The sequence below is a fragment of the Canis lupus genome, chromosome 17 (genome assembly GCF_003254725.2).
Source record: "Canis lupus dingo isolate Sandy chromosome 17, ASM325472v2, whole genome shotgun sequence".
In the NCBI taxonomy this organism is placed as follows: domain Eukaryota; kingdom Metazoa; phylum Chordata; class Mammalia; order Carnivora; family Canidae; genus Canis; species Canis lupus.
The window spans coordinates 5,955,054-5,981,806 of NC_064259.1; the positions used below are offsets into that span (position 1 = coordinate 5,955,054).

A 26,753-nucleotide genomic window follows, 5' to 3' on the forward strand; every position below is an offset into this window, starting at 1 on the left:
TCGCCTCCCTTAATTTAACCCTTTCTGCATCCCTTGACCACCTCCTCAGCCTTAGAACTTCTATGCAGGCAAACTGCTTATCAGATGCGCGGTCGGTGGCGCACACTTGGGGGCAAAGGGCTGCTGCTAGCGTTTCAGGAGGGCTGGCCCGGCTGGGAGGGCTGTAAACAGAAGTTTCTCTTAAGTCCTGCAGGGAAATACTAGTTCTGTGCCTTGGGAGGGGGGGCTGAGTTTTAAACCAAGAAACTGCTGCGGCAGTGACTCCTAGGTCATCCAAAATAACTGCAGAGTCTGGAAGGACTACTTGGCCTGAGTAGGTGCTGAGACCCTTTTGGAGTGTATGACACTGCTTGTCAACCAGAAGGAGTATGTCCTCCACGGTTCGGGACAGGATTTCAAAGATGCAGGGCAAGGGCTGAAGAGACCCCTGGGTGTTCCCGAGTGCTCCGTGGGGATTACAGCTGTGCTGTGGCCCTGAGCCGGCCGGTACCTCCTCCACCTGTAGCTCACCGGAGAGGAGACAGGGCTTGGGCGGAGCCCACTTTCCAAGACAGGTGGCTGTGAAGTCGCCCTTCACCCTTGACTGCACCCGGACTGACTGCCCAGGGAAGGGACAGAGGGAGGGAGAGGGGGCAGGCCTTTCAGGTCTCGGGGAGAAGGAGCAGCGCTCTCCACTGTGGCCCTCACCTGGCGGCTTTGGGACCCCGCTTCCAGACGCGCCCTGAACGTGGGTGCGTGTTTAAAATGCACACGTGTGCACGTACCCCCAACCGGGAAGCCCCCTTCCTTGGGTGGGAGGTTCTGGAAGGCTGGTCCGAGGTGGATGGGAACCCGAGAAGGAAGGTGGGGAGGGCGGGCGGGTGGGGATGGGCGACTCACCTGGGGCCACTTTCTCAGGCCCAGCCCAGCAGGTGTTTGGGTGGCGCCACCTCGTCTGCCCTGGCGGCGGTGGCGCTTCCGGCCCTGACACGGAATCCGTCGCGGGGAGCGGGGAGCGCGGGGCCAGGTGCGGCCGGGTGAGCACGTGCTGGGTCCGGGCCGTCGTTGTTGTTGATAATCATACCGCCGGGGACGCCGCTGTGGCCGCCGCACCTGGGCGGGGCGGGGCGGGGCGGGGCGGGCGGGTCATCCCGGGGAGGCCGCCTTCAGACCTGCCCGCCGAGGTCTGGCCACCTGTCGCGTGTCCCCGGCGGCGCGCAGGGATGGGGGAGGGGAAGCGAGGACGGGCCCTGCCCCCCCCGCCCCCCCCCCCCGTCCTTTCCGACGCCCCCAGGCTCTGCTCGCCCCTCGGCGGCCCGACCCCGACGGGGGCCTCCTGCAGGGGCTCGCGGGCTGCCCGGGGGAGGCGGGGCGCGCGGGGCGGGGCGGGGCGGGGCGGGCCGGCCCTTGGTGCACCTGCGCGGCCTCGGGAGCGGGGCCCTGGCGGCGCGGACGGCGACCGGGGCAGCGGCGGCTTTCGGAGCGGACTCGGCGGCGGGGCTCGCGGCGCCTGGGCTCCGGCCGGTGGAGGCCGGGCGCCACCTGCTGGGCGCCGCGAGGACGGCGGCCCGGGAGCGGGGTCCTGGGGCGCGGGCCCCGAGGGGCGGGCGGCGGAGCCTCAGCCGGGGACAGCCCCTAGAGAGGGACTATTCGTGGAAGGTTGCCTCTCTGGCTTGTGTAAGTGGTTTCCACGCGTGGATCTTATTCCCTCTCTGCTACTTCAGAGCTCAGACGGGGTCCCCTTTCGCAAACTAGCGTCTACTGCCGATGGATTTTTTTTGATCAAAGTGCCAGACATGATGACCCCCAGGCCCAGAGACATGATAACTGGGTGGTGGAGGAAAACGAATTGTGAAGTCAAATGAAAGCCAAAGAGTTTTCCCTTCTCTTTTCCTTAAGTTTTTCTTTTTTTGCAATTTTATTTTTCCTGAAATGGCTCAATAACATTAACCAGGACCTCCAGTGCTGCAGTAAAGGAATAGGGGGTGAGAGAAAGGGCAACTTTGTCTTTTTTTTTTTTAATTGTATTTATTTATTCATGACAGAGAGAGAGAGAGAGAGAGAGAGAGACGCAGAGGGAGAGGCAGGTTCCATTCAGGGAGCCCAGTGTAGGACTCGATCCCAGGACCCTGGGATCACCACCTGAGCCGAAGGCAGACACTCAACTACTGAGCCCCCCAGGCGTCCCAGCATCCTTGTCTTATCTGAGATCCTTTTTTTTTTTCTGTTTTAAGATTTTATTTATTCATTCATGAGAGAGGGAGGCAGAGACACAGGCAGAGGGAGAAGCAGGCTCCATGCAGGGAGCCCAACGCAGGACTTGATCCTGGGTCCCCAGGACCACATCCAGTCGGAAGGCAGGTGCCAAGCCGCTCAGCCACACAGGGATCCCCTTATTCGAGATCTTAATATGTCAGACTTTCTCCATTATGCATGACCTGCCTCTGGGATTTTGTTGTAATATATAGTCTTGATCAGTTTTAGGAAGAACCCTTTGTTAGGTGTTTTTGCTTTGGGGAGATTTTGAATCACAATTTGGGAGCAAATTTGGTAAAATATTTTATTCTATTCATTGATACTGTTTTTCTCTAGTTTTCTTAGTTAGTTTATTACACTGACCTCTGGTGTGAACGAGCCTTGCAATTCTGTAATAAGTCCTAAGTAGGTATGAACATGAGGTATGATCACTTTTTATAGATACTGTTGGATTCTATTAGCTAATATTTTACTTGGAATTTTTGAGAATAAAATAGAGCCTGTGGTTTCTTTTCTTGTGCTATTCTTATCTGGTTTTGGAATCAAGGTCACATGAACCTCAAACAATTAATGTACAGGTCAGTTTACATTTAATTTTAGTTCTCAAAGCCATGGATAAATCCTCGAAGGTAGGCAAACATGTGGTCTCTCCATTCTATAGAACCTGGACTCACAGACATGAAGAGAGTGACCAAGGGCACACCACAGTCAGTAGACAGACTGGGCCCAGTGTTTCACTTGAATGGTGAAGGGGCTTCTGAGGACAAAGATGTAGAAGTTAACAGGAAAGAGCATTCTTGTCCATAAGACCCTGTTTCATGGAGCTTTTGTTGTGGTTCAAGGATAATTACTTATGGGGCTTTCCACATTGTGAGTGGCAGCTCCAGGACCATCCAAATCCCTGTGGCCTGGCTCACCACACACCCTTCCAATTTCTGACACCCTCTGCTGCTGGAAAGGTGCCTCCAGGTCCCGAGCATCTTTCTGGGTGATGGTTCTGCTAAGGTTTTGAATGTCTGATTCCTCATAAAGATCATCTGAGACAGAGACAGAATTGTCAAGAAGCCTAACGGGTATTTTGTTCAGTGCCCAGTGCTGACGTAGGCACTTAGAGGAGCACCCTCCACAGGTGCCCAGGGCGATGAGGGCAGGGGGTGCGTCTAGGGAGGACACACGCTGAGCGAGCTGAACATCAGAACCTGATTGGGGGTGGGCACCTCCTGAGGGAAGCTGCCAAAACCAGCATGGTGGCATGGAGCCAACAGGGAACTGGAGAGAAGGCTTCACTCCCATGTGAAGCAGGACGTTGGAAGTGAGACACCTCTCTCTCTCTCTCTCTCTCTCTCTCTCTCTCTCTCTCGATCCCTCTCTCTCTCTTGATCTCTCTCTCAGGCCTGCAATCTAAGTTAAAGTGTAGACCAAAGAGAAAATTATCCCTCATCCAGGACCATCATGGGGAAGCCCATATGTCCACAGGAGCTCCAGAGGGGAAAGAAACATCTCCCTTGAAAATTCACAGCCACAGGTCTGCCCTCCTGGGGAATGGAGACAGAAATATATACTGCCCCGTTCATTTGAGAAATTCTAATCATTGAGAAATTCTAATGCGGATAAATTAACATAAAAAATTATTCCTGGTGAGTGATACCCCTAGGGTGTTTGGCAGGAGCAAATGCAAAACTTCTCCAGAGTGAGCCCTCAATACCGACCACACAAAATTGTCATATTCAATGGCTTGCTGAAAGTAGGTTTACAATAAAACATTTTAGAACCTACTGAAACCAATTTCCAAGTGAAAGAAAGAATCAGCAGATAAAATGAAGAGAAAGATTAGAAACCAAAGAGCTGTAGGCTCTAAGGTAAGAGTAACTAAAATGATGTGAGAAAAGAAATCAAAGAACTAATTAAAAACAAGAAAATCACAAGGTACAGTCACTGAAATTGAAAACTCAATGGAAGGTTCAAACCCAGATTAAAAACTACTGGAGCATTTCTAGATGCTAACAATAAACAGTCTGAAAAGGAAATTAAGGAAAAAATTCCAGGGGCACCTGGCTGACTTAGTTGGTGGGGTAGAGGATGTGACTTGATCTCAGGGTGGTGAGTTCAATCCCCACATTAGGGGGTGGAGCTGACTTTTACAAAAGTAAAAATAAGAAAATTATTCCATTTAAAACAACATCACAATGAATAAAATGCTTACGAATTGATTTAGCCAACTAAGTGAAAGACTTGTACACTGAAAACTGCAAAATGTTGCAGAAAGAAATTGAAGAATACATAAATAAACAGAAAAACCTCCCACGTTCATGAACTGGAGATTTTAATACTTTTAAAATTGCAATCCTACCCAGGGTAATCTACAGATTCAGTGCAATCCCTGTGAAAATCCCAATGACGTTTTCTGCAGAACTAGAAAAATTCATCCTAAAATTTATATGGAATCTAAGGGACCCTGAATAGCAAAAATGATCTTGAAAAAGAAGAACAAAGTTGGAGAACTCACAATTCCTGGCTTCAAAGCTTACTATAAAGCTATGGCAATCAAAGCAGTGTGGTACTAGTATAAGGACAAACATATTGACCAATGGAATAGACTAGAGAACCCAGAAATAAACCCTCACATATGTGGTCTAATGATTTTCAACAAGGATGCCAAGACCATTCAATAGAGAAGGGACAGTCTTTTCAACAAACTGGAGATCCACATGCAAAAGAACGAAGTCAGACCCTTCTCTAACACCATATACAAAAATTAACTCAAAATGCATCCAAGACCTACACATAATGGCTAAAACTATAAAAGTCTTAGAAGAAAACATATGGCATAAGCTTCACGACATCGGAATTGGCAATGATTTCTTGGATATGACACCAAAGGCACAGGCAACAAAAATAAAAATAGACAAGTTGGACTCCGTGAAAATTTACAACTGTGCCTCACTGGACACCATCAAAAGGGTAGAAAGGCAAGCCACAGAATGCAAGAAAGTCTTTGCAGATCGTAGATCCGATAAGGGATTAATAGCCAGCATATGTGGAGGGCTCCTGAAACTCAGCAACAAAAAACCAAACAACCCAATTTAAAAATAGACAAAGGACTTGAATAAATATTTCTCCAAAGAAGATATGTGAAAGCCAATAAAACATGAAAAGACGATCAGCATCACCAATCATTAGAGAAATGCAAATCCAAACCATAACGGCATTTCTACTATCAAAAAACAAATCAGAAAATAACAAGCGAACAAGCATTAGGAGGATGAGGAGCAGTTGGTACTCTTGTGCACTGTTAGTGAGAATGTAAAATAATATAACCGTGATGGAAAACAGTATGGCATTGCCTCAAAAAGATTAAAAAATAGAATTATCATATGTCCCAGCAACTCCACCTCTGGCTATAGATCCAAAAGAATTGAGGCAGGATCCCAAAGAGATATTTTATGTCTATATTCATGGTAGCATTGTTCACAATAGCTAAAACATGGAAGCAACCCGTGTGTCCATCAACAGATGAGTGGATAAGCCACATGTGGTATACACATACAATGAAATATTACCCTTAAGAAGGAAGGAAATTCCAACATCTGCTATAAGATGAACCTTGACAACATGATGCTAAGTGAAATAAGTCAGTTATAGAAAAACAAGTACCATGTGATTCCATGTATATGTGGTCCTTAGAGTGTCAAAATCACAGAATTGGAAAGTACAGACGTGGGTGCCAGGGGAAGGGGTATAAAGTTTCAGTTTTACAAGATGAAAGAGTTCTGGAGATGGACGGTGGTGATGGTTGCACAACAGCATGAATGTACTTAATACCATTGAATCATACACTTTGAAATGATTAAGATGGTAAATTTTTATGTTACGTGTATTTTGCCACAGGAAAAAGAAATTTTAAGCTGCTAGAGAGAGAATTACTGAACTGGGAGATGGATCTGGGGAGATAACCCAAAATACAGCACAGAGAGATAAAGATAACACAGAGATCAAATAAAGGTAGGACACAGAAGATGGAACTGGAAAGTCCAACACATAAGGCAGACTTTACTGAGGGTTGTGACAACAGAGGGGAGGGCGTGACAGCAAACCAGCAACTTGAACATTAGACACCTCTAATTATCAGACAAGCCTCCAGTCAAGCTAACGTGCCACACATACATATGTCCTAAAAATCTAAAAGAACATGTCCAACCACACGAGAGAAAGGTTTCACAGGTAAAGTAACAAGATGGCCTTTACATACACAAGTAGGTGGTCCATTTCATTCATAGCAAGATAAGTATAAATGGAAACTACACCAGATAACCAGTTCTCACCAAGCAGATGGACAGAAGACTAAAAGTGACCATACATTCTGTTGACCAGACCTGGGGGGGGACCAGACCTAGGGGGTGGAATCTTGTCCATCATTCATGATAAAATGGAACGACCCCTATGCAGAAGAATTGGACACCAGCTACCAAAATCATGTATGCATTTACTCTTTCACCCAGCTGTCCCAACCAAGGAATCTATCCCAAAGTTACCTTTGCAAAATACGAAATAATCTGTGCTCTCAGTTAATAGATTTGGCATTATTTTTAATAGCAAATGATTGGAAACAGCTTAAATGTCCATCAGTAGGAGCTGGAAATCTATAGTACCTCCATGATGCTGCACTGTGAAGAGGAAGAGCTCTTCTCTATACACTGACGTGAGCTTTCCAGGTATGAGTCGAGTGGAGAGAGCATAGTGCAGGGCAGTGTGTGTAACAGGCTAACTTCTGTGTCAGAGGGAAGGTATAGGGGCACCTGGGTGGCTCAGTCGGTTAAGCATCCGACTCTTGATTTTGGCTCAGGGAGTGATCTCAGGGTCTTGAGATCAAGCCCCATGTCAGGCTCTGTGCTGAACATGGAGCCTGTTTGGAATTCTCTCTCTCCCTCTCCCTCTGCCCCTCCTTCCCTGTTCATACTCTTTTTTTTCTCTCTCTCTCTCTAAAAAGAAGAAGGAGAAGGAGAAAGAAGAAGAAGGAGAAGGAGAAAGAGAAGAATATACACATAGAGATTCATATATGTTTATATTTATAGAGAAATAAAATGGGAGGATAAACCAAAAACCAATTGAAATGGTTATTTTTTTAAAGATTTTATTTATTTATTCATAAAAGACACACACACACACACACACACACACACACACACAGAGGGCGGGGGGGTGGGGAGAGAGGCAGAGACACAGGCAGAGGGAGAAGCAGGCTCCATGCAGGGAGCCCGAGGTGGGACTCCATCCCAGGACTCTAGGATCGTGCCCTGGGCCAAAGGCAGGCGCTAAACCACTGATCCACCCAGGGATTCCCTGAAATGGTTATTGATGGAGGAGGGATAGAACAAGGGAGAAATGTGATGTCTCCTAATATATAGTTTTGACTATAATGTATTTTTTTAATTAAAGAAAAAAGCAATATATAAAAATTTTAAAATAATGGAACACATGAATCTAATTGTATCTCAGGTTGGTGATGTACCCATACCAAGCAAAGAATTATACCAGCTGACTGTAGAACACAGTAGTTTTACTCGACGTGCCCAGTGGAGATGTTCTAAGGGTGACAAGATCTGCAAAGAAATCAGTCATAAAGTTTATTTAGTTGTCATATTGTCAGTAATAATATTGATGCTGTTATTTCTAAACAGATACATAGACATTGTAAGGTAAGCAAGGAAATAATTATGCTTAATGGTATCAGGGACCAAGATTTTCAGGGTAAGAGAAATTAGTTACAAGTAAAAGTTAACAAAGAAAAAGCCCAAAAATCTTATCTCTGAACTGTAATTATCAATTGAAACTCACTTTTTCTCTTAAAAAATTTTTTTAATGTTCCACTGCAAATGCCAAGAAGCAATGATGACTTAGCAGTAATAAGCACCCCCTTCCACTAGTTTGTGTTCTCCAATACCATCAACTCCCAGACACAAGCAGAGCTCTTTGGAGAAATGGCTGATTCCCAGTCTAGGACAGGAAGTACAAATAAAAACAAAAAATTAAGAGGAGACAAAAATAAAATAAAACTTTTTGGGTCCCAGGGTAAGCTTCCAGAGCACTGACTCATTTAAAAAATTGATAATTGGAAATAAAAGGTAACTGTCCTGAGGCACCTGGGTAGCTCAGTCAGTTAAGTGTCCAACTCTTGACTTCAACTCAGGTCATAACCTCAGAGTCATGAGATAGAGCCACATGTCAGGCTCATTCTCTGGGCATGGAGCCTGGTTAGGATTCTCTCTCTCTCTCTCTCTCTCTCCCTCTCTCAGTAAAAAAATAAAATAGTTTTTGTCCTGCCTTCCCAGTATGAGCTGTATGTCAGATAACCAGAAGAGAAAGACAAAATTAGCAACCCACCATTCTGCAGTCCCTAACATCACAATGAACGAAAAGACTGCAATGTGTGATAACGAATGTGGCTGCTGAGGCAGGCAGTGGTGATTGATGTTTAGCAAAATCATTACGTGAAAAATTGATGGGGGACTTTATAGTGACATGATCAGGCTGTTTATAAGGAAATGCTTACTTGAACCTCTGAGTCGGTCACTACAAATCCAGACAAAGGACCGTGAGATGCGCCCTGGCGTGCTACCATCAGAAGTACACAGCATCCCTCGTGAAATATTTTTAGGAAAACTTTTTTTTCAATGACCCAGTTTGAAATAACATAAAGCCTCTAGATCTAACTTCTTGCCTGTGGGAAACAGGGGAGAGCAGGTGAAATGGGAAACTGTCAGAAGTCCAGGATGGAGGCTTCCTCAGAACAACTGACCCAGCTTTGTGAACACATGGGTGGCATTAAAGTCGGGCACCTGGGGAGGAGAGGGGTGGGGGTTGGGGAAAGCTACCCTTGACTACAACTTGAGAAATATAACAGTCAAGTGTCATGAATAGGTCTTGTTCAGCTTCCCAAACTCTAAGCAGGCAATTGTTTTAGACAGTGGGAGACATCTGAACGAACACTAGGCATCAGAATTAGTTGTTGATGTGATGTTACCTAGGATCATGGCCCTGCCTTTTAAGATGCATCCTGAAGTATTTACAGGCAAGGTGACATGACATCTGAGAATTGCTCTAAAATACTCCAGAAAAAAAGGAAAAGAGAGCAAGTCAGATGAGACAAGCACAGCAGAACGCTGCTAGTGTCACAGCTGAGTGACGGGCACAGGACTGCACTCTGTATTTGGAAACTCTCACCATTGGTATGTTAGAGAGATGTTCTTTTCTCCAAAGGCTCTGGCCTCCTCCCATGTTGCTTGGCATCCTGTCCCTCCGTCCAGGTTTACCTTGACCTGTAGCATGGCTGGACTCTCCTTCCTCACCCGGCTCAGCTGCCTTTGCCCCCGCTGAGAGGAGACACCGCTCTGTGTGCCCAGGGATCTGTCATCTGTCATGCGTCCCACCAGCAGGCAGCAAAGAAAATCTCTACGAGGAGGCCCAGAAATGTCTTCCTGTTCTGTCTCCTCCCCACTGCTGTGAGCAGAGGAGAGCAGTCTGTATTTCCACATATATGACTGATTATATGAAGTAAGCTTCCACCTAGAGACAATGCCGTAAGACGTATTTTACACAGGCTTCTAAATGAGTTCCATTGGTTCTGGAAGTAAGTTCTTAAAAACTCACACATTCCTTCAAACTTTCATGTCTCAAAAAATCCTCCAGAAGCACTGCAAGCAAGGAACAAGGAAAGGCCATACTTAATGTTCTAATTTTATCAGAATTTGCCAAAGCCTACCAGGGGAAAAAAAATATATTCCAAAAATGCTAACTGAAACGTTAATCCCCTAAAGTAAAATATTTAAAGGAGAAAAAAAAAATCTCAAACTTAAATTTCACCCATGCTGGTTGAGTCAATCCAATTTAAAAATTTCTTGACTGAAAAAAAAAAATTTCTTGACTGGGAAAGACACTTCTGAACAAGTTTGTCAAGCCCTGGTTTTGCGGCTGACGATGACTCCTGAGAATCATCCCAAAACACTATGTACCCTATGATCCCTGCAAACTCCATTTGATGAAGAAGCAATTGCAAATCACATGGGGACAAGGTATACACAGAAGGACGTGTCCTGCTAATTCTCCCCCGTGTTCTACTGTCTATGAGAACAAACACTCCATCCTCATAAGCTGCTCTTGCTAAAACATGGAGACACTTCTTTTCAGAGATCCATCTCCTATGTGTCGAAGGGGTCACATCTGTTAATCTACTTATTCTACAAACATTTATCAGATGCCATTGACGTACCAGACATTGTTTAGGCACTGCAGACACAGCAAACCAAACAGACAAGGGTCCCTGCCCTGGGGGAGCCCGAGTTCCAGCAGTGAGACAGAGGTCATGTATAGGTAAATTCTATCATACGTGAGGGTGGCAAATGCTATGAAGAAAAATAAGTAAGGAAAGTCCAGAGGGGCTGCAAGGTGAGCCAGGGATTGAGTTACTGTCTCTGGGCTCCAAGTCCACCCCCTCCCCCACCACCACTCTGTGATTTGGACACTCTGCAGAAGGGTAGCCTCTGGGTTAGGATGGCCAGTCTGGGCGAGGGAGGGCAACTGCAGGCCTGAGGCAGCAGGACTGGAGCTGCTGCTGGGACTCCCAGGAGCCACACCCAACACCCCTGCACCCAGCTCCCTGCAGCAGCTCCTGGACCCTCTTGGTGGCTTCTCAACACCCAGAGGGAGAGACGGCTGTCCCAACTCCTCTCCTAGATTCCAGCACCAGCCAGCAGCATCTGCTCCTCCTGGGATCTGGGGCCCAGGGCACCTTCCTGTGCCTCAAAGACCCCCACACCAGTGAGTGGCACCCCCTCCTCAGAGCTTCTGACAGTTGATAACTCCAACCTCCCACTTTGTGTCCTCAGCCCAAGGGTGGAAATGTGCCCTGCAATAACCACCTCTGTGAGACCTGAGAGTTCTTTTTTCGCCTTTTCAGTTACCTAGTTAGTACCTGATACCTAGTTAATAGTTTTATTCTCTCTGCTGAAGTTTGGGCCTGGACCTTGACCGATACACTGGACTCTTCAACCCTGTGTCCTCTCCTGTTTGACGTGAAATACGCAGTGCTCAGAGGAGGGACACCACAAGCTCACCAGTCTTGGATTTAAGTCTTGGACTTAAAATAGAATTTTAGTCATGTATTAGTTCTGTATTGCTGCACAACAGGGTACCCCCAAAATTCAGTATCTTAAGATAAATATTTATTACCTTGTACAGCTTCGGAGGGTCAGGAATCAGGTGTGGCTTACTTGGGTGGTTCTGGCTCAAGGCTTCACCATGCTGGGGGATCAGCTTCAGACTCACGTGGTTGAGGTAAGTCTCTGTTCCTCACTGGCATGTTTTGGCCAAAGGTCTTTCAGTTCTTTAACACATGGGCTTCTCCATAGGGCTGCTCCCGACATGGCAGCCAGCTTCCCCCAGAGTGAGACAGAGAGAATGTCAGAAGTGATATACCACCACGGTGGGTCACACAGACCAACTCTGGTACAATGGGAGGGACTACGAGGGTGTACGGTGTAGGGTGGGGGTGCCAGGAGTGGGCGATTCCTGACGCCATCTTGGAAGTTGGCTACACAGGCTCTTTTTACTAGAAGCTTTGGACTTTGGGGTGAGATAGGATCAGAGCCAGCCTAGGTATCCCGAATCCTGTGCTGCTGGTAAAAATCAAGGGACTTTTGGACCTGGGCAGGAGCTATAATCCATAGGTCCTACAAGTGGGAAATGGCTAACTCCATACTGCAGGCACCATTTTAGAAGCTCTTTGGAAACATTTGGTGGAAATGGCAGGGATAATTTTGGCTGTGTGACTCCTCCAGGCGTATCTTGCTTTGTCACTAAAACTCTCAATTTAGGAATTATGCTGGCATTTTCTCCAGCTGCTGAGATGTCTAGATGTCAATGGTTTCTATGTGTCTTCTTTAGTTATAGCCAATATATTTCAAACTTATTAACCAGACGACAATTAAGTTGGCTTTTAAAACCTAAGGGGAAATAGCATATTAAGTAACCACGCATCGTAGAACTTCATAACTCACTAGATCATTTTCCTTTTCCCAAATATTACTCCCAGTTGATTAAATACCTGGTCATAAATAGAACCTTTAACTGAGGAGAATCATATTTCCACTTCCACAGTGACGAGGATCATCGTGGCAAATCTGAGAGATGAGATACATAGACCTAAACTCATACTGTTAAATGTCTTGGGCTTGAAATGATTCTTCTACACATACATGGAATGGCAAGGTGTAACAGCCCAGGATAAAATCCAAGAGTCCTTCCCTCTGCTTGCCCTGCCCAGCTGGAATATATATGCAGCCTGTCTTGGAGGAAATATTTTAATTACCGGAAATAACATACACAATCGATAGTGTTCTTGGGTCCCACCATAGCAAGTGACACCCTTCAAGTAGTTAAGTAGATATAAAGATCGAAGTTCTGGAAATGTTGAAAGTGGCTCTTGGGCCATTTCCACACATTTATACATAGGACGGTGGTAGCTCTGGTGTAGCATCTACAGAGATAAAGATAGGAGACTTGAATCCTAAATGTTATGTTGATATGCAATCTGAAAATAGTATATATTGAAGATTTTTTATACGCTTCCACATTTTCTGTGTAAGGCCTTTACATTCTTAGTTATAGGCAAAGGCCCAAGTTCTCTGAGATTCCATAGCCAAATCATCAGTGAAATAGAAGGAAAGGGGGGGGAAAAAAAAAGAAACAAACCTTTTGCTGGAAGCCATATGCAAGAGAGAGATGGTGACAGTGTCTGAAAAGAAAGCCATTTCTATTTTTTACATCTTTTTCCACTATAGTAAGGGTGTAAATTTTAACTGACATTTTCCAACTAAGTGAAAATCATCCTAGGGGGGACAAGTGGACACCCTTGCACACCAAATGTACGTGGAAGGCTTCAGTGGTGAGGGAACGTCTCCTACTTGTTTTCAAATATTTTCAACCAAACCTGTTCTCTGCCACAGGCTAACCTGGTGGAAGCCTCGTGGAGCACAGAGCTGATGTCAGGCCCACGGGAGAGCAGTGGGCAGCGAGCGCTTCAGCCTCCTACCGCCAGGCCCTGACCAGCTGTCAGCACCAGCAGAAGCAAGGTGACGGATCCTTTCAGCTCCAGCGTGCTATCTGGAATCCTCCTGCCCTGGAAGTAGATCGGTCCTCTGAGATCAGGCTGGGATGCAGCCAGCATACAGCAGAGCTATTTGTCCACCTGTCTTCTGCCTTGATGGTATCACAGCAGAGTATTTCCCTTCCTGACCCGCACAGCAATCTGTGGTAGTTTTTTTGTATTTTCCAGAAAGGCTGCAAAAATATTTCTGATCCCACATGCTCTTCTAGAACCTTGCCACTCCAACAGCATGGGGTGGAGTCTGTCTCCTGCCCTGGAACCTGGGCTGGCCATTGTGAATGCAATGGAAGGGATGCTCTGTGAATTCCAAGGCTAGTTCATAAAAGCTCATACAACTTGCCCTAGTTTTCTCTCACCCTCTCTCTCTTTTTCTCTCCCTCAGACTCAGGACATTCACCCTTGGTATGTAGCTGTCATTTTGTGAGGAAGCCCAAGATGCAGAGAGAGACCACGTGTAGGTGTTGCCAGCAACAGCTGCCATCTCGGCTGACACTACACCTGTCACCCACTAGACACATGGAGTGAGAAAACCCTTGAGAGGCCTCCAGACACTCCCACCATCTGACCACAACTGCACGCAAGATCCTGAGTGAGAACACCTGGCGAAGTCCAGTCAACCCCAGAACTGTAAGAAAAATTATATATATATATATATATATATATATATATATAGCAATATATATATAATAGCATAGCATAAAGTCGTTGTTTATGCCATCCAGTTTGGGGTGATTTCCTACACAGCAATTGGTAACCTGCACATGAGCTGAAAAAATAAGACATTATGCTGTTTAAGAAGGGTAAGCTTGGGGCCCCTGGTAGCTCAGTCGGTTAAGGGTCTAACTCTTGGTTTCAGCTCAGGTCATGATACTGGGGTCGTGAGATCAGGCCTTGTGTTGGGCTCTGAGCTCTGTGAGAAGTCTGCTAAAGTTTCTCTCTCCTTCTCCCTTCACCCTCCCTATGCTTGCACATGCACACTCTCTCAAATAAGTAAATAAATCTTTTTTTTTTTTAAAAAGGATAATCTTAAAATATCTTGTTCATGTAATCTCCTGCAAGGACTTTGAAAAACCATGTATCTGCCCACACCTTTTTAAGTTGCTTTCTACAATTTTTGTTATACCTTTAAATGGCTGCAAAATAAAATTTCACACAAAATCATGACATCATTCTCTTAAGTACATCCACTAGAATATCCACACAATTTGATAGCTATGATCACCCATGTTTAAAACACAAGAACCTGGGCAGCCCGCGTGGCTCAGTGGTTTAGTGTTGCCTTTGGCCCAGGGTGTGACCCTGTAGACCTGGGATCGAGTCCCACATCAGGCTCCCTGCATGGAGCCTGCTTCTCCCTTTGCCTGTGTCTCTGCCTCTCTCTCTCTCTCTCTCTGTATCTCGTATGAATAAATAAATAAAATCTTAAAAAATAATAAAATAATAAAATACAAGAACCTTGGGCACCTGGGTGGCTCAGTCGGTTAAGTGTCTGCCTTGGGATCAGGCCATGATCTCAGGGTCCTGGGATCGAGCCCCGCGTTGATCTCCCTGTTCAGCAGGGAGTCTGCTTCTCCTTCTCCCCCTCCCCCAGTTCATGCTCTCTCTCTTTCTCTCTCTCTCTCTCAAATAAATAAATAAAATATTTAAAAAATAAAATACAAGAACCATTTCTCCTTTTGGAGTCAGAAATTTCACATTGTTCCTTTTTTTCCTTGACCTGGTGTTACTAGTCCAAGTCCCTCACAAAGTTTCATTCTGTGTTTGCATTTGAAAATCATTTCTCATCCTATTGTGCCTTTCTGCAAAAAGAATACATGCATGCACGTACATATCGAAATTATAAGTGTTTTTGTTTCCAGTTATCACAAAACATTCCTCAATGCTTAAAAATTTTTATACACATTAAGATAATATTTTACAGAAAATAACATGGGTAAAAACTGTTTTTCAGTTATTTTAAGTATCCACAGATGAATATTACTATTGTATAGAATGAGCCAGAGTTCAACATGAATTTTAATCCCTGTTTGTATTTGTATAGATTTAAGTGCCAAGAAATCTCACTCACATAAAGAAGTAGATGGAGTTGGAAGCAGTTTTGATAGAGCAATGTCATTGATTCTTTCAACCTCGTCCAAGTCACATGCTAAAAATTGCACAGCAATTCAGTCTCAAAGTTTATTTTTAGTGTTCTATACCATGACAACTCGGTCACATCCAGCTTCCATTTTATTGGTGGCAAAGAACTGGAAATCACTTGGCTTGAATGTTTCCTGGGGAAATGTTCTGGAGACTGACAGGAGGAGGAGAGGGCTTTAGAGGGCGATGGGAACTTCAGCCAGCCTTCAGTTCCTCTAGGAGGTGGAACCCTCTAGGGGGTTCCACATTTCACCTCTGCCTCTAGGGGGTGACCCTGGGCTTCCTGGGCCATGAGGGCCTCGCCAACTCTCTTCTCTGCAGGGGCCCCCTGGCAAACATGGGCTACAGTGTGTGTCTCTGCTTTCCAGACTCCTTGTCCTTGTGGGTCGACATGTCTGGATGGAGAGGATAGAGCTGCATGTGATCCTTCTCCCCCCATTCTTAACTGGTACCGAAGTCACTACTTAACAGAAAGTGGAGTTCTTAGACTTACCCACACCAATGTCTTACACTCTAGAGCCTAGGGTGGAAATCATTTACACAGGAACAGCATGATTTTTTGAACATGCTCAGTGACAGATTTTCTATATTGAAATTTCTGGAAGTCATTTGGATGAAATGCCTCAATTAAGCAAGGCTCATTACAGGATGTTCTATGGAATACTGTCCTACACCAGGCTCAAGGGAAACAGAGTTTGGGGTAGGATTTGATCGGAAGAGATCGCACACCATTCTATCTCCTTGGAGTTTTGAAACATACATTGAAAGTTTTAATAAATTCTGTAACAAAGAAACCCATTTGACTGGATTTTCTAAGCCCATCAGACCACGAATCCAGACTGTCCTCACATAACCAGTCTTCCCCAAACATCCGAGGTAAAGGCTAAAGTCCGTGACAAATTTGGTGACAGATTTTGGTTAGAAATTGTTCAGCTGGGTCCTGGTGTGGAGAAGCCAAAAGACCCCATTCCACCCTTCACTTTGCAAGGCATCCTGTGGCTCTTCAGCATGTGTGCATGACGGGATCGATGGGCTTTTGACCTCCAGTTTGAACCATCCCACAGATGGCAGAGAGACAAAGCAGTGTGCTCTTTATTTGTGATTTTGACATGTGTGCTTTGGGGGATACTGGGAATGTTGTAATTTTCCAGAGCAAACTTTGACATTTTGTTTCTGGGTCACAGAGAAAGCACCTACCTCTCATCACCAATTACTGTTTTCCTCAAATCCATGCTATTTTTGTCCAGTTTCCTTTGAAATACCAGAACAAATGCTAAGCCTTTGGTTTTTCCTCTTGTCATTCAAATGAATGGTACAGATTTTTTTGGGGGGTGGGGTGGGGAGTCTTACCTTGGGTTCAAGTTGTCCTTCAGAACACATGAGTGGCTCTCAAAAGCCAACTCTTCTCCCAGCACTTGCCTCGTTGCTAGAATCACAGCTCTTACTTCTTTCATGACAGTGTCACCAACTGTTTACTTGGATGATCATCGATATCTGTACCTTGTTTAATTTTCAGGGTCACACTCTCGCTTTTGATATCATTTGTGTCCAATCAAATCTCCTTTTATGTATTTACAGTTTACATGAGAAACTGACTTCACGTGGTCATTGATGCTCTTCACTCCAGCTAATGGTCATTTCTTTTTAGGCCAGTGCGTCGTAATGCAGTCCTCTGTTAAGGCTGCTAGAACAAGATCAGTTTAGACAATGTTGAGATTAATGCTGTTGCAAGTTGAAACAAGTTGTGACATGCTGGGAAACACTCTGAGTCCGATTTTTTAATTTACAAATGAAGGGTGTTAGACTCAAATCTTTTCAGGTCTCTTTGGAGAACTTTATGCTTCTGTATGTTGCTAAGCTCAGGACTCTTCTATTTCCTTAAGTAATATGATAGCATTTTTAATCACCTATCATTCATTAAATTCATCTAAAATGTTTGAGATCCAATTACTTTTCAATTTACTGCAACTCCTTCAGCAAAAAATTCTGTTTACTCGCTACACACCAAGTTCCAGTTTGACTCTCGTCCCCATACCTTGCATGTGTGGTGGCTGCATGCATAAGGGCACAAATAACACTCCCTGGGCTTGTGAAAAGTTTCTAAGCAAGCTTTAAGGGAAATCCCAGACAACTGCATTTCAATAGGATATTGTGCCAAGAACATACAGCACCGAGCACATGAGGAAGAGAAGAGCACACACCTGAGCATGGATGAAGTGAGGATAAACCCACAAAATAAGGATCCTCTGTGAATTTAGTTTTCTGAAGATCTTTGTAATACTCAGGAAAATCTAGGTAAGAGGGCAACTTTACCTTAGAAATCAATTTGCACAGGAGTAAATTGGGGCCATAACTTATTTGAAGAGTCTTGAGCATCCCTGGAAGGTCACTATAATTGGATACCTGGCGTGGCCAGAGAGGCATCACCACTGTTCAGCAGGAAATGATGAACGCCGTGATTTGGGAGCTCTGTCAATATTTGTGTGCAGTCAATGAAGAAGGGAAGAAGTAGAAGGCAAGTGACGGTGGGGGCTAGTTTCAAGGTGAAGACACCCTAAAGCGACAATTCTGGAGAGACATTACAGAGGACAGCTAAGAGTTTGGTTATAGATGGGACGAGAGGATGGGAGAGACAGGAGGCAAAGATAACTCGCTTTCTGAGCCTGAGTAAGGACATCATTATGGCACCAATGACCAGGACAAAAACACAGAAGGGAGAGTTGGTTTGGGGGAACAGTTTTGAGGTCAGTGTTAGACCAGGACAGGAGATGACTGCCCACATCCAGGTGGTGTCCCGTCGGTGCTGGAGGAAGGGGAGGTCTGGAGTTCTGGGGCTTTCTGTGCACATACACGATTTCCTGGCCATACCCATTGCAAGGCCAATGCCTTGGGTCACAGTTATTTTTTTCCTTACATCATTCCAAAATGAAAGGTCCCAATTTTGGTCTGTTTCCAAACAGCAATTTCTTGTGCTGTCACTCACTGTTGACACTTGCTCCCAGCTCCAGATACCTTTGTTAAGATTTCATGATGGTCACAGCACTCTAGACACAGATGTACCCCAGGGAGGTTCAGAGATCTAATAAACCTAGGAGAGTCTCTTCTGTTTGCACTATTCTCCTGATTACAAAAATGCATGTTTCTTCTAGAAATAACTCAAACCCAGAAATTTGTACATAAAAAGCCCAAACTCTTGCACCTGTATACCAGGAGACATGTGAAACACATTTGTACAAACACTGTGATAAAAATTAGAAACAACCCAATATCCAATAAGGTAAATAGGGAAGTTACAAATATTTATGTCATAGAATACTATTTTGAATGACGATTAACGACTCATAACTATGTACAGCAGTATGGCTAAATCTCAGTGTTCAATGAAAAGGGCACGTCAAGGGTAAATACAAAGTATGATTTTATTTATATGAGATCAAAATAGTCACACATAAGCAAATCACATACATAAATACTATGAGTGATATTATTTGTATGAGATCAAAAGCAGGCAAAATTGTTCCAGGAGAGAGACACAAGTGGTAATGTCATAAAGCTAAGCAAGGAGAGGATAGTTCAAGCAAGGGAATGGTACTTTTGGGGTACTTCCAGAAGAGACACACACAAGGTGCCTAAGATATTGGCAGTTTCTATTTCTTAACCTTGCTGTGGTTACATTGATATTTGCTTTATTATTGTGGCACAATAAGAAAAAATATATATATATATAATAAAATATATGTATATATTTGATCTTTGACCCAGGTTCCTGACAGAGCTCCTGAATCCCCTGGAATTTCCTGGGGCGGAGGCATAACTTGCCTTAGATGACTCTTAGTGAGTTCCTGGATGGCTTCAGGATGCAGCCCTTCACCACAAAGACCAAGCCACGATTAGAAGCGTGAAACTTTCAGCCCCATCCCCCATCCTCCAGGGAGGCACAAGGGGATACTTCTGGAAGATTCAGTGGCTGCTTTGAAGTTTGAATAGTGCCTCCAGGTCCTGGAGGGAAGATCACCTTGTTTCCAGTGATAAGGGACCACCTGCAAGAGGGGTCCTGATGGGTGAGTGGGTCCAGGGTGAGCCGCTAATTCTTGACCTAACGCTAAGGCTGAGTCTGGCTGGAGCCCACACGCTGCGACCTGGCCTTCCCTGTTCTCTGCCAGGCCTATCACTCAAGCCCCGCCACTCAGTTCTGGGTTCCTTCACCAGTGATGGATTGGCCAGCCAACCCCTAATTCAGTGACGGGCTCAAAGCAGCTATCTGGCAAGGTGAAATTTTATTTTTTCAAAAAAGATTGATTGATTGATTGATTGATTGATTGATTTAAAGCAAGCAAGCAAGAAGGGAGGTGTAGAGGGAAAGGGAGAAAGAGACTCCCAGCTGAGCAGGGAGCCCAGCACAGGACTCGATCCCAGGACCCTGGGATCATGACCCGAGACAAAGGCAGATGCTTAACCTACGGAGCCACCCAGGTACCCAAGGTGAAATTTTAATACACACACATTGCATACACATGCAAGCGCGCACACACACACAACCAGTTTCGACATTTCAACTTGGTCATTTATACCAAATGAATAGAGTTCAGTTCAGGAGATCCTATCAATGAGGACAAAGTAGCCAGACAGGGACTCATTCTGAGATACTCGAGGATTTGCAGGTGTGGGATGACCTGATGGACTTCACTGCCAGGCATCAAAGCTGCTGAGTTCCAGGGAACAGCACCGAGGCAGCATGTGAGAGCTTCTATGGGAAACCTGAGAATCATTCAGCTGAGTGTGAGGACTCGGATGGGTTTATTGCTCTCCACTAACATTTTCTCTGACAAGGGAATATGGAAAACGGAAGCACTGCAGACCCGTGCAGCGCCCAGGGAGGCATACTGGGGTAAGAGAGGTAGGCAATGTGGTGTTTCATGGGAAAATCAGGAAATCTGGAGGCAGAAAACTCAGGTTGGTGCTTTTGTTCTGTTTACTTGCTGGAATGATCCTGGGGGTGGGGCGTCGGGGATGGGATGGGCCTCCAACCCTGTAATCTTCAGTTTTCTCAAAAACAAAGATAATACTATTAACGCCAGCGTTTTAGGGAACAGTTATAAATATATAATGCACGTAAATTTATGCAAAAGTTACAACTTCCTGCATTGCAGTCTCTGCATCTATAAGGTAGAGATGATAACAGGATCTACTTTATCGGTGGGTTAGAATGTAATGTTAGCCCATGTGAACTACTTACAACAGTATCTGGCTCAAGTAAGCACTCACATTATTAGGCAGACAATTATATAAAGCTGGGCTGTCCCCTGACCACCATCTCAATGCACTGCCTACCCACTATTATTGATTTATCTATTAACTTCTTGCCATTGTGACTAGTTGTTTTGAAATACAAAGAGTCCAGCTTTGCCTATTTTCCTTTCTTATCTTCTTAGGAGGCAGTAACCAGAGTCACTTAATTAAAAAAAAAAAACAAAAACAAAACAAAACAAACTCTACTGCAGTAATGATTTTTAAATAGACATATATTACTTATCTCTTAAGATTTATTAAGCATTAATTCTGGTCAATAATAGGATTTAAATTAAAAACACATATAGTGGTATTTAGGATTATAATCTAACATAGTATGTTGATAATAGACATAAAGAAGAACAAGTGTATGAAAGCCATATAACAACAAGTCTGCAAATAAAATCAATATTTTCAACATAATGTGCAAACTTTAATGTAATGGTCTAATCCATGAATAATAATAATAAGACCTTTTTAAAAAAAGTCAATAAATTTTTAACCAAAAATCCAACATTGTTCCAAAATAATTAGAACAAAGAGATGTTTGATGTTAAACAATTTTTTCTCTATAAACGTTATTTACATGGCTATAGATTTTTTTTTAGGTCTTTATTTTTCTAAAACAAAACAGCTTTTTGAGAGACCCCGAATTCTATTTTAAAACAAAGAGACAATGATGATACAGCAAATAAAGCTAAAATTAAAATCTATCTCAGAATATGTAAGAATGAGCCCAGAATATGTAGCCCTAATGAGCTAAAGAACAATAAAGATAAATGTAGCACGAAGAGGGGGCATTCTGGAGACACACTGCCTGGGCTTGATTCATGGCTTCACCACTTAGTAACTGTGTGACCTTGGGAAATCACTTAACCTCTCTGTCACTCAGTTTCTCGTTTGCAAATTGAGAATAATAGTAATTACTTCATGAAGTTATTGTGAAGATTAAATTGATTAATACATGTAGAATTCTTAGAATATTGTCAGGTGCATGTGTGTTCAATAAATGTAAGCTATTTTTATTACAATAAATGCCTAACAATATTTTAAATATCCAAAATGAATACAGGATGAGTAATAATGGAGGACACAAATATTCAGCACAAGATGTTGATTTTTGGAGGTCAGTTAGATACACATCATCACTAGCTCATTGCTCTGGCTAAAGGTGCAATCCAGCGTGACCATGCCGTATAGTGAAGTCATATCGTGCTTTATCAACCCTAACAGGCCTCCATCGACTGTAGGCTATATCCTTGGAAACATTAAGGGAAAATGCTGCCATGAATGATGTCGGTTGTCAAGACATTTCGGAAAAGTCAAGATGTGACAAAACGTGCATCTTTGAACCCACAAAATACTGCTAGGAATAAACTTTCAATTGGTCAATAGAGCAGATTGCTGAAGAGTTCATTTGAAAACAAAACTGTGGACCTGAAGTCTAATTTCCCACTGACTTCTGAGGGCGGGAGCACTATTTCCGGGACAGGGATGGTCGCTAGCAGGGGGCTTAGCTTCTCTGGGAAGCAGCAGTCCCCCCCCCAGCAGCACATGGAGCCATCTCTCACCATGGGAAAAGCAACTCAGAGAGTCACTGTGGGCCCTGTTCTAGGAGCAAGAGATTGCAGAGAATGGATTCTGGACTGAGAGTCTTTGGAGAGAAGAGCACTCTACAGGAGTTGTGAAACTTCATTCTTTTCCCATTCCTCACGCTGCTTAGATCTCCCTGCAATCGGTCCCTGTCAGAAATCTGTTAGGTTTCTCCATTGTCCAGAAGGAACCGGCTTATTGAAAACCAACCTGCCCTAAAAGCCTTCTTCTAGGTTAGGTGTTATGATTTTAATGGACTTCCCTACCAGAAGGAAAAACTGCATACAAAGGAAAATTTAATAGAAATGTCCACAAAAAGAAGGAACTATTAAAGTTGAAAACAAAATGAGCCGCAACATTTCATCTGCCACAGATCATTCACGTCAAGTATCTAAGTAGGAAAGGCTCCTACATGCTCACTAAAACGTTTGCTCTTCCTTCAGGGCAAGCGCTTCTCTTCACATCCCAGCCTCCCCTGCAGGGCATGCGGTTCACCTCACATCCCAGCCTCCCCTGCAAGGCATGCAGTTCACCCAGCATCCCAGCCTCCCCTGCAGGGCATGCAGTTCACCCAGCATCCCAGCCTCCCCTGCAGCCTGGTGCTGCGTCATGACTCAGGGAGGCCCCTGGCAGGGGTGTACACCACCTCCAGTCCTGGACCGTGTGCACTGGACTGTGTGCGGTCCTCCACCCTCTCTGCTTCCCTCTGTGTCCACGCACTGCAGGAGATGGCCCAGAGGACTCAGAAGCCTTGGAGACTGGTGAAGCCACAGATGGAGGAGCATGGGTCCCCGAGTCTTTATGTCAACTTAGAGGACAGTGAACTGTCACAGGAACAAGAAATAAACTTTAACTGTATTAAGTCAATGAGATCAGGGGGTTGTTAGCCTACCTTATCCAGAAATTCTCAAACAACATGCACTGGCCCACTCATCTGTAATAGTCAGTATAGAATCCCCAAATAACATGCTCAGTCTTGCTCAAACTGAGAGTGAGCAACGTGAGAGACAGAAATGGCAGAGAGCAATGAGGGGTGCTCAGTGAGAATAATAATGCTACTAAAAGGCTGAAAGACTGAGCTATAGAGTAAACCTACGTACCAGGTTCTCTGAGATGGCCCTGGTATTAAATGTTCTCATTATAATGATTTATCCTCCGGGGACTCTGAGAAATCATGCTCATGCCAGGTTATTTATTTTCAACCCCCTAAAGTAAGATGGATTTATGGTGAAGCATTTTGATTTGACTCCACAATTACATTAACTGCTGAGATGGGCACCTCCACAAAGTACTAACCCAAGGGCTTAAAGGGCATGAGGATTACAAACACACCCACGTGGAACCCGCAGCCCTGGCACTCTTTTAAGTGGTGGGGCTCCTCGGGGTGGGCTGTGGGTCCTCCTCCCCAAGAGTTCTTGACAAAGCCAGGTGTATGACAGACCCCCATGGCCACAAACAGGACAGTGGACAGGGCCCAGACAGCAAGCAGAGCAGGTACAAGGTGATGGGGAGCCCTGGGGCCCGTAGGGCACTATATAGCACAAAGCCACCATGTTAAGGCTTTCCAACTCTGCATTTTTAAGACACATTGTAGGATTTGTGGGCAGGTCCTCCAGGTTTACCGTAACCTTTATTCACTCACTGGACAAGGACTGAGTGGATGTCCACTGGCTATCTGAAATCCCAGATTTAGTCTAAAAGCCGTCTTGAGGTACTGTCCTGTTGTTCTGCTCTAAGGAACGCTTTATAGTAAAATAGGATGAATATATGAGGTAAAAAAAAAACAAAACACTTAAGACAAAAAAAAGAGCAAAAAGAAGTGAGGTTAAAGGCAGAGGAAGAAAAGCACAAAGAGCTCAGAAAGAAAGAGTTTTTTTTTAAATACAAGGAGTTTAATGTGCATTAACTGTAACAATACATAGTGTATGAATTCTCAGAATCAACTAAAGACGTGCAAGTGCCAGGAGCTATAATTTTGAAAATAACAATCTAACTTTGTATTAGCTATTTGACCAAGAAGATGCTAGAAGATACGAAATGTCAGGTTATGTCGAGTTCATTTACATGCTTTTTGCTATACATTTGGGCTTTTATCTAGAATTTCATAAGCGGAAAACTTCATTAAAACTAAGTTTTACAGCTATTAGGAACAAAGAAAACTGGTAGAGGTGAACAAATCTCTTCTGCAGCGACTGCGTAGCAGGATTACTGAGTGGTAGGTAGTATCTTCTTTACCCCCTTAGGTTTGGTGAGGAAGCCGACCGTGAGAAGCTAACCGAATTGTCACGAGAAATGGTCTACGGGCAGGGTACTAAGATCTAGAGCCCTTGTTGCCTTGAAAGAAAACAAGGTAAATAAGTATAAAATATATGTTAAAATTAGAAAATGATAGTGTGTAATCAAGACGATCCTGATTATTTCAAACACCTTCTTAATTTGAATATGGAGCATATAATTCTATATTTTTTAAAAGTAAAATGTCATTTATTTAAGTTTTAATAATTCAGTTTATCATTTCACATTTTGTTAAATCTTGGAAAACTAAGAAAGGGCTCCTGATGTCTATCACTGGTGTAAATAGCACTACAAAAACCATATTCAGCCTCAGAAAATTCAGGACTGATGTGTGTTCTCTGTAAACAAATGACTGCTGATTACACTCCACAGGCACATCAGAATACTCTGTGCTCGAAAACAATCACACCGTCTTTATCACACAGTATTGTGTAACACGTTTCTGCCAACTTTGGTCTTCACTCCAGTGAGATAAATCGTTGACTGTTTATGGACTTTTCAAAGAGTCCTGGACATAATTGCTCTTCCTTCTCCAGGACCCTTTTTATATGCTTATGAATCCTTTATTTTCTTAATGCCGCACTGTACCTGGAAATTCAGGATGGAGCTAACCACATACGCCACCCAAGCCCCATTCAAGCAGTTCTCTGTTCCGAGTTGAGTAAGGGCACGTTAGTGAAGCCTTTCAGCCACCACAGGGACCTGGCACAGCAGACTCAGGATAGTGTAAACCAAGGCTGTGCTTTACTAGTAATTTTACTTACAAAGCTTTGGCCGTGTAGGTGACTGGTTCATTTCCAGCGATGGTTTTGGATGTTTCTTACTTAATTCTGTTTTTCTTTAAGTAGTAAGCATATAAATTCTCTAGGTGGCGAGAATTGTGTCCAACAGCTGGCTTAAAACCTAGTTGAGTGTGAAAACTCATTTTTTACATACCTTAGTTTAAAATGGATCCTCTGAAGATGTATCTATCTCAAGGGCCGCATTTTCTTCCTAGACATGAAAGGGTTTAAAATTATGTAAGATTTTAACTTCTCTTTCTACTTAATCATTCTCAACCAAGGATTCTCAACCTTTCTGAAGTGCTGAACCATTAAAAGACCATCCAGTGTGGGCTCACTGTTAAATTTCTATTTTTCAATTAATTTTATTATGGCCTATGCTTGAAATTATGGGGTAGGAAGGATAGGGGGCACCACCGCCTGGAAATTAAAAACGCAATCGTTTCAACTAGCCAGCCCTCACCCGTATCCCCAAGCAAGAAAGTTTCCCCGCCTGCTTCTTCCCTTCTGTCAAGTGTCAGCACAAATCTAGAAAGGCAGGTGGGCAATAAGGGAGCCTAGATGTTCAGTCTCAAGTGCTTGCCAAAGTTAATTTCATCACACCTTCCCTTTTACCTGCTTTTCCCTCAATGTCACTCATCCACAAAGTGTAGGGACAGTGACTCCTAGTTCCCTTTTCTCAGGGTAGTTGTGTTGATTTACTCAAGAGTGAGCCAGGAATTCAAGGATTTTTAAACTCTGGGATACTTCTAAATAGGCTGAGAATTCCTGGTGTAACCAAAAATTATGTAGTTGTAAAAAGCTTTTTAAGTTTAGTATTTTAGCTGGAAGAATAAAGAATTTAATTTCATTCAAACAGCATTTTATAATGGTTAGTATTTGTAAGGAAAAAAATGATTACAAATGTATTTTACTGCAGCACTACAACATGCAAATCATCTAAAGAGTTCTCAAGTTGAGGATTTTAACAAGTAAATTTCTAAAATTACTTGGCTAGGCAATTAAAATTATTGACTGCTATCTAAAACTCACATAAAATAAAACACAAAACAGATTTTCCCATCAATTTTGGAAATGCTGGTTCAGATACAAATGCTTAAATTTCCCAGAATTTGAGGGCTGACCTCACATGTTCAGCATTGTGAAAACTGTTTATCAATTGAGAGATGTCAATAGCTCCTCCCATTTCCAGGATCCCCTGAAGGAGGGCCATAATCATATGTACCCTCCACATGTCCAAGGTGAGTGACTGGGCTTAA

General features: G+C 43.9%; 1 protein-coding gene and 1 long non-coding RNA gene across 13 annotated transcripts in view; one reads left to right on the forward strand and one right to left on the reverse strand.

Annotated features, from left to right (window-relative positions):
- Window positions 1–869: 869 nt before the first annotated feature.
- LOC112664872 (uncharacterized) lies at window positions 870–22,780 on the forward strand. Its single transcript, XR_007403064.1, has 4 exons — window positions 870–1,006; window positions 11,470–11,565; window positions 13,236–13,361; window positions 13,779–22,780. It is a non-coding gene; the product is annotated as an uncharacterized LOC112664872 (long non-coding RNA).
- KIDINS220 (kinase D interacting substrate 220) overlaps window positions 15,071–26,753 on the reverse strand; it is a 104,499-nt gene continuing 92,816 nt past the window's right edge. For 7 of the 12 annotated variants that reach the window (XM_025454738.3, XM_025454736.3, XM_025454737.3 and 4 more), the window contains 2 exons: window positions 25,649–25,705; window positions 18,941–24,751 (listed from right to left, as the gene is read on the reverse strand). In XM_025454738.3, the coding sequence (XP_025310523.1) occupies window positions 25,655–25,705 (51 nt within the window). In that variant the 3' untranslated portion in view covers window positions 18,941–24,751; window positions 25,649–25,654. Of the gene's footprint in view, window positions 17,220–18,940; window positions 24,752–25,648; window positions 25,706–26,753 lie in introns of those variants that run through there. The other 5 variants (XM_049095740.1, XM_035700648.2, XM_049095739.1 and 2 more) reach the window with 3 other exon arrangements.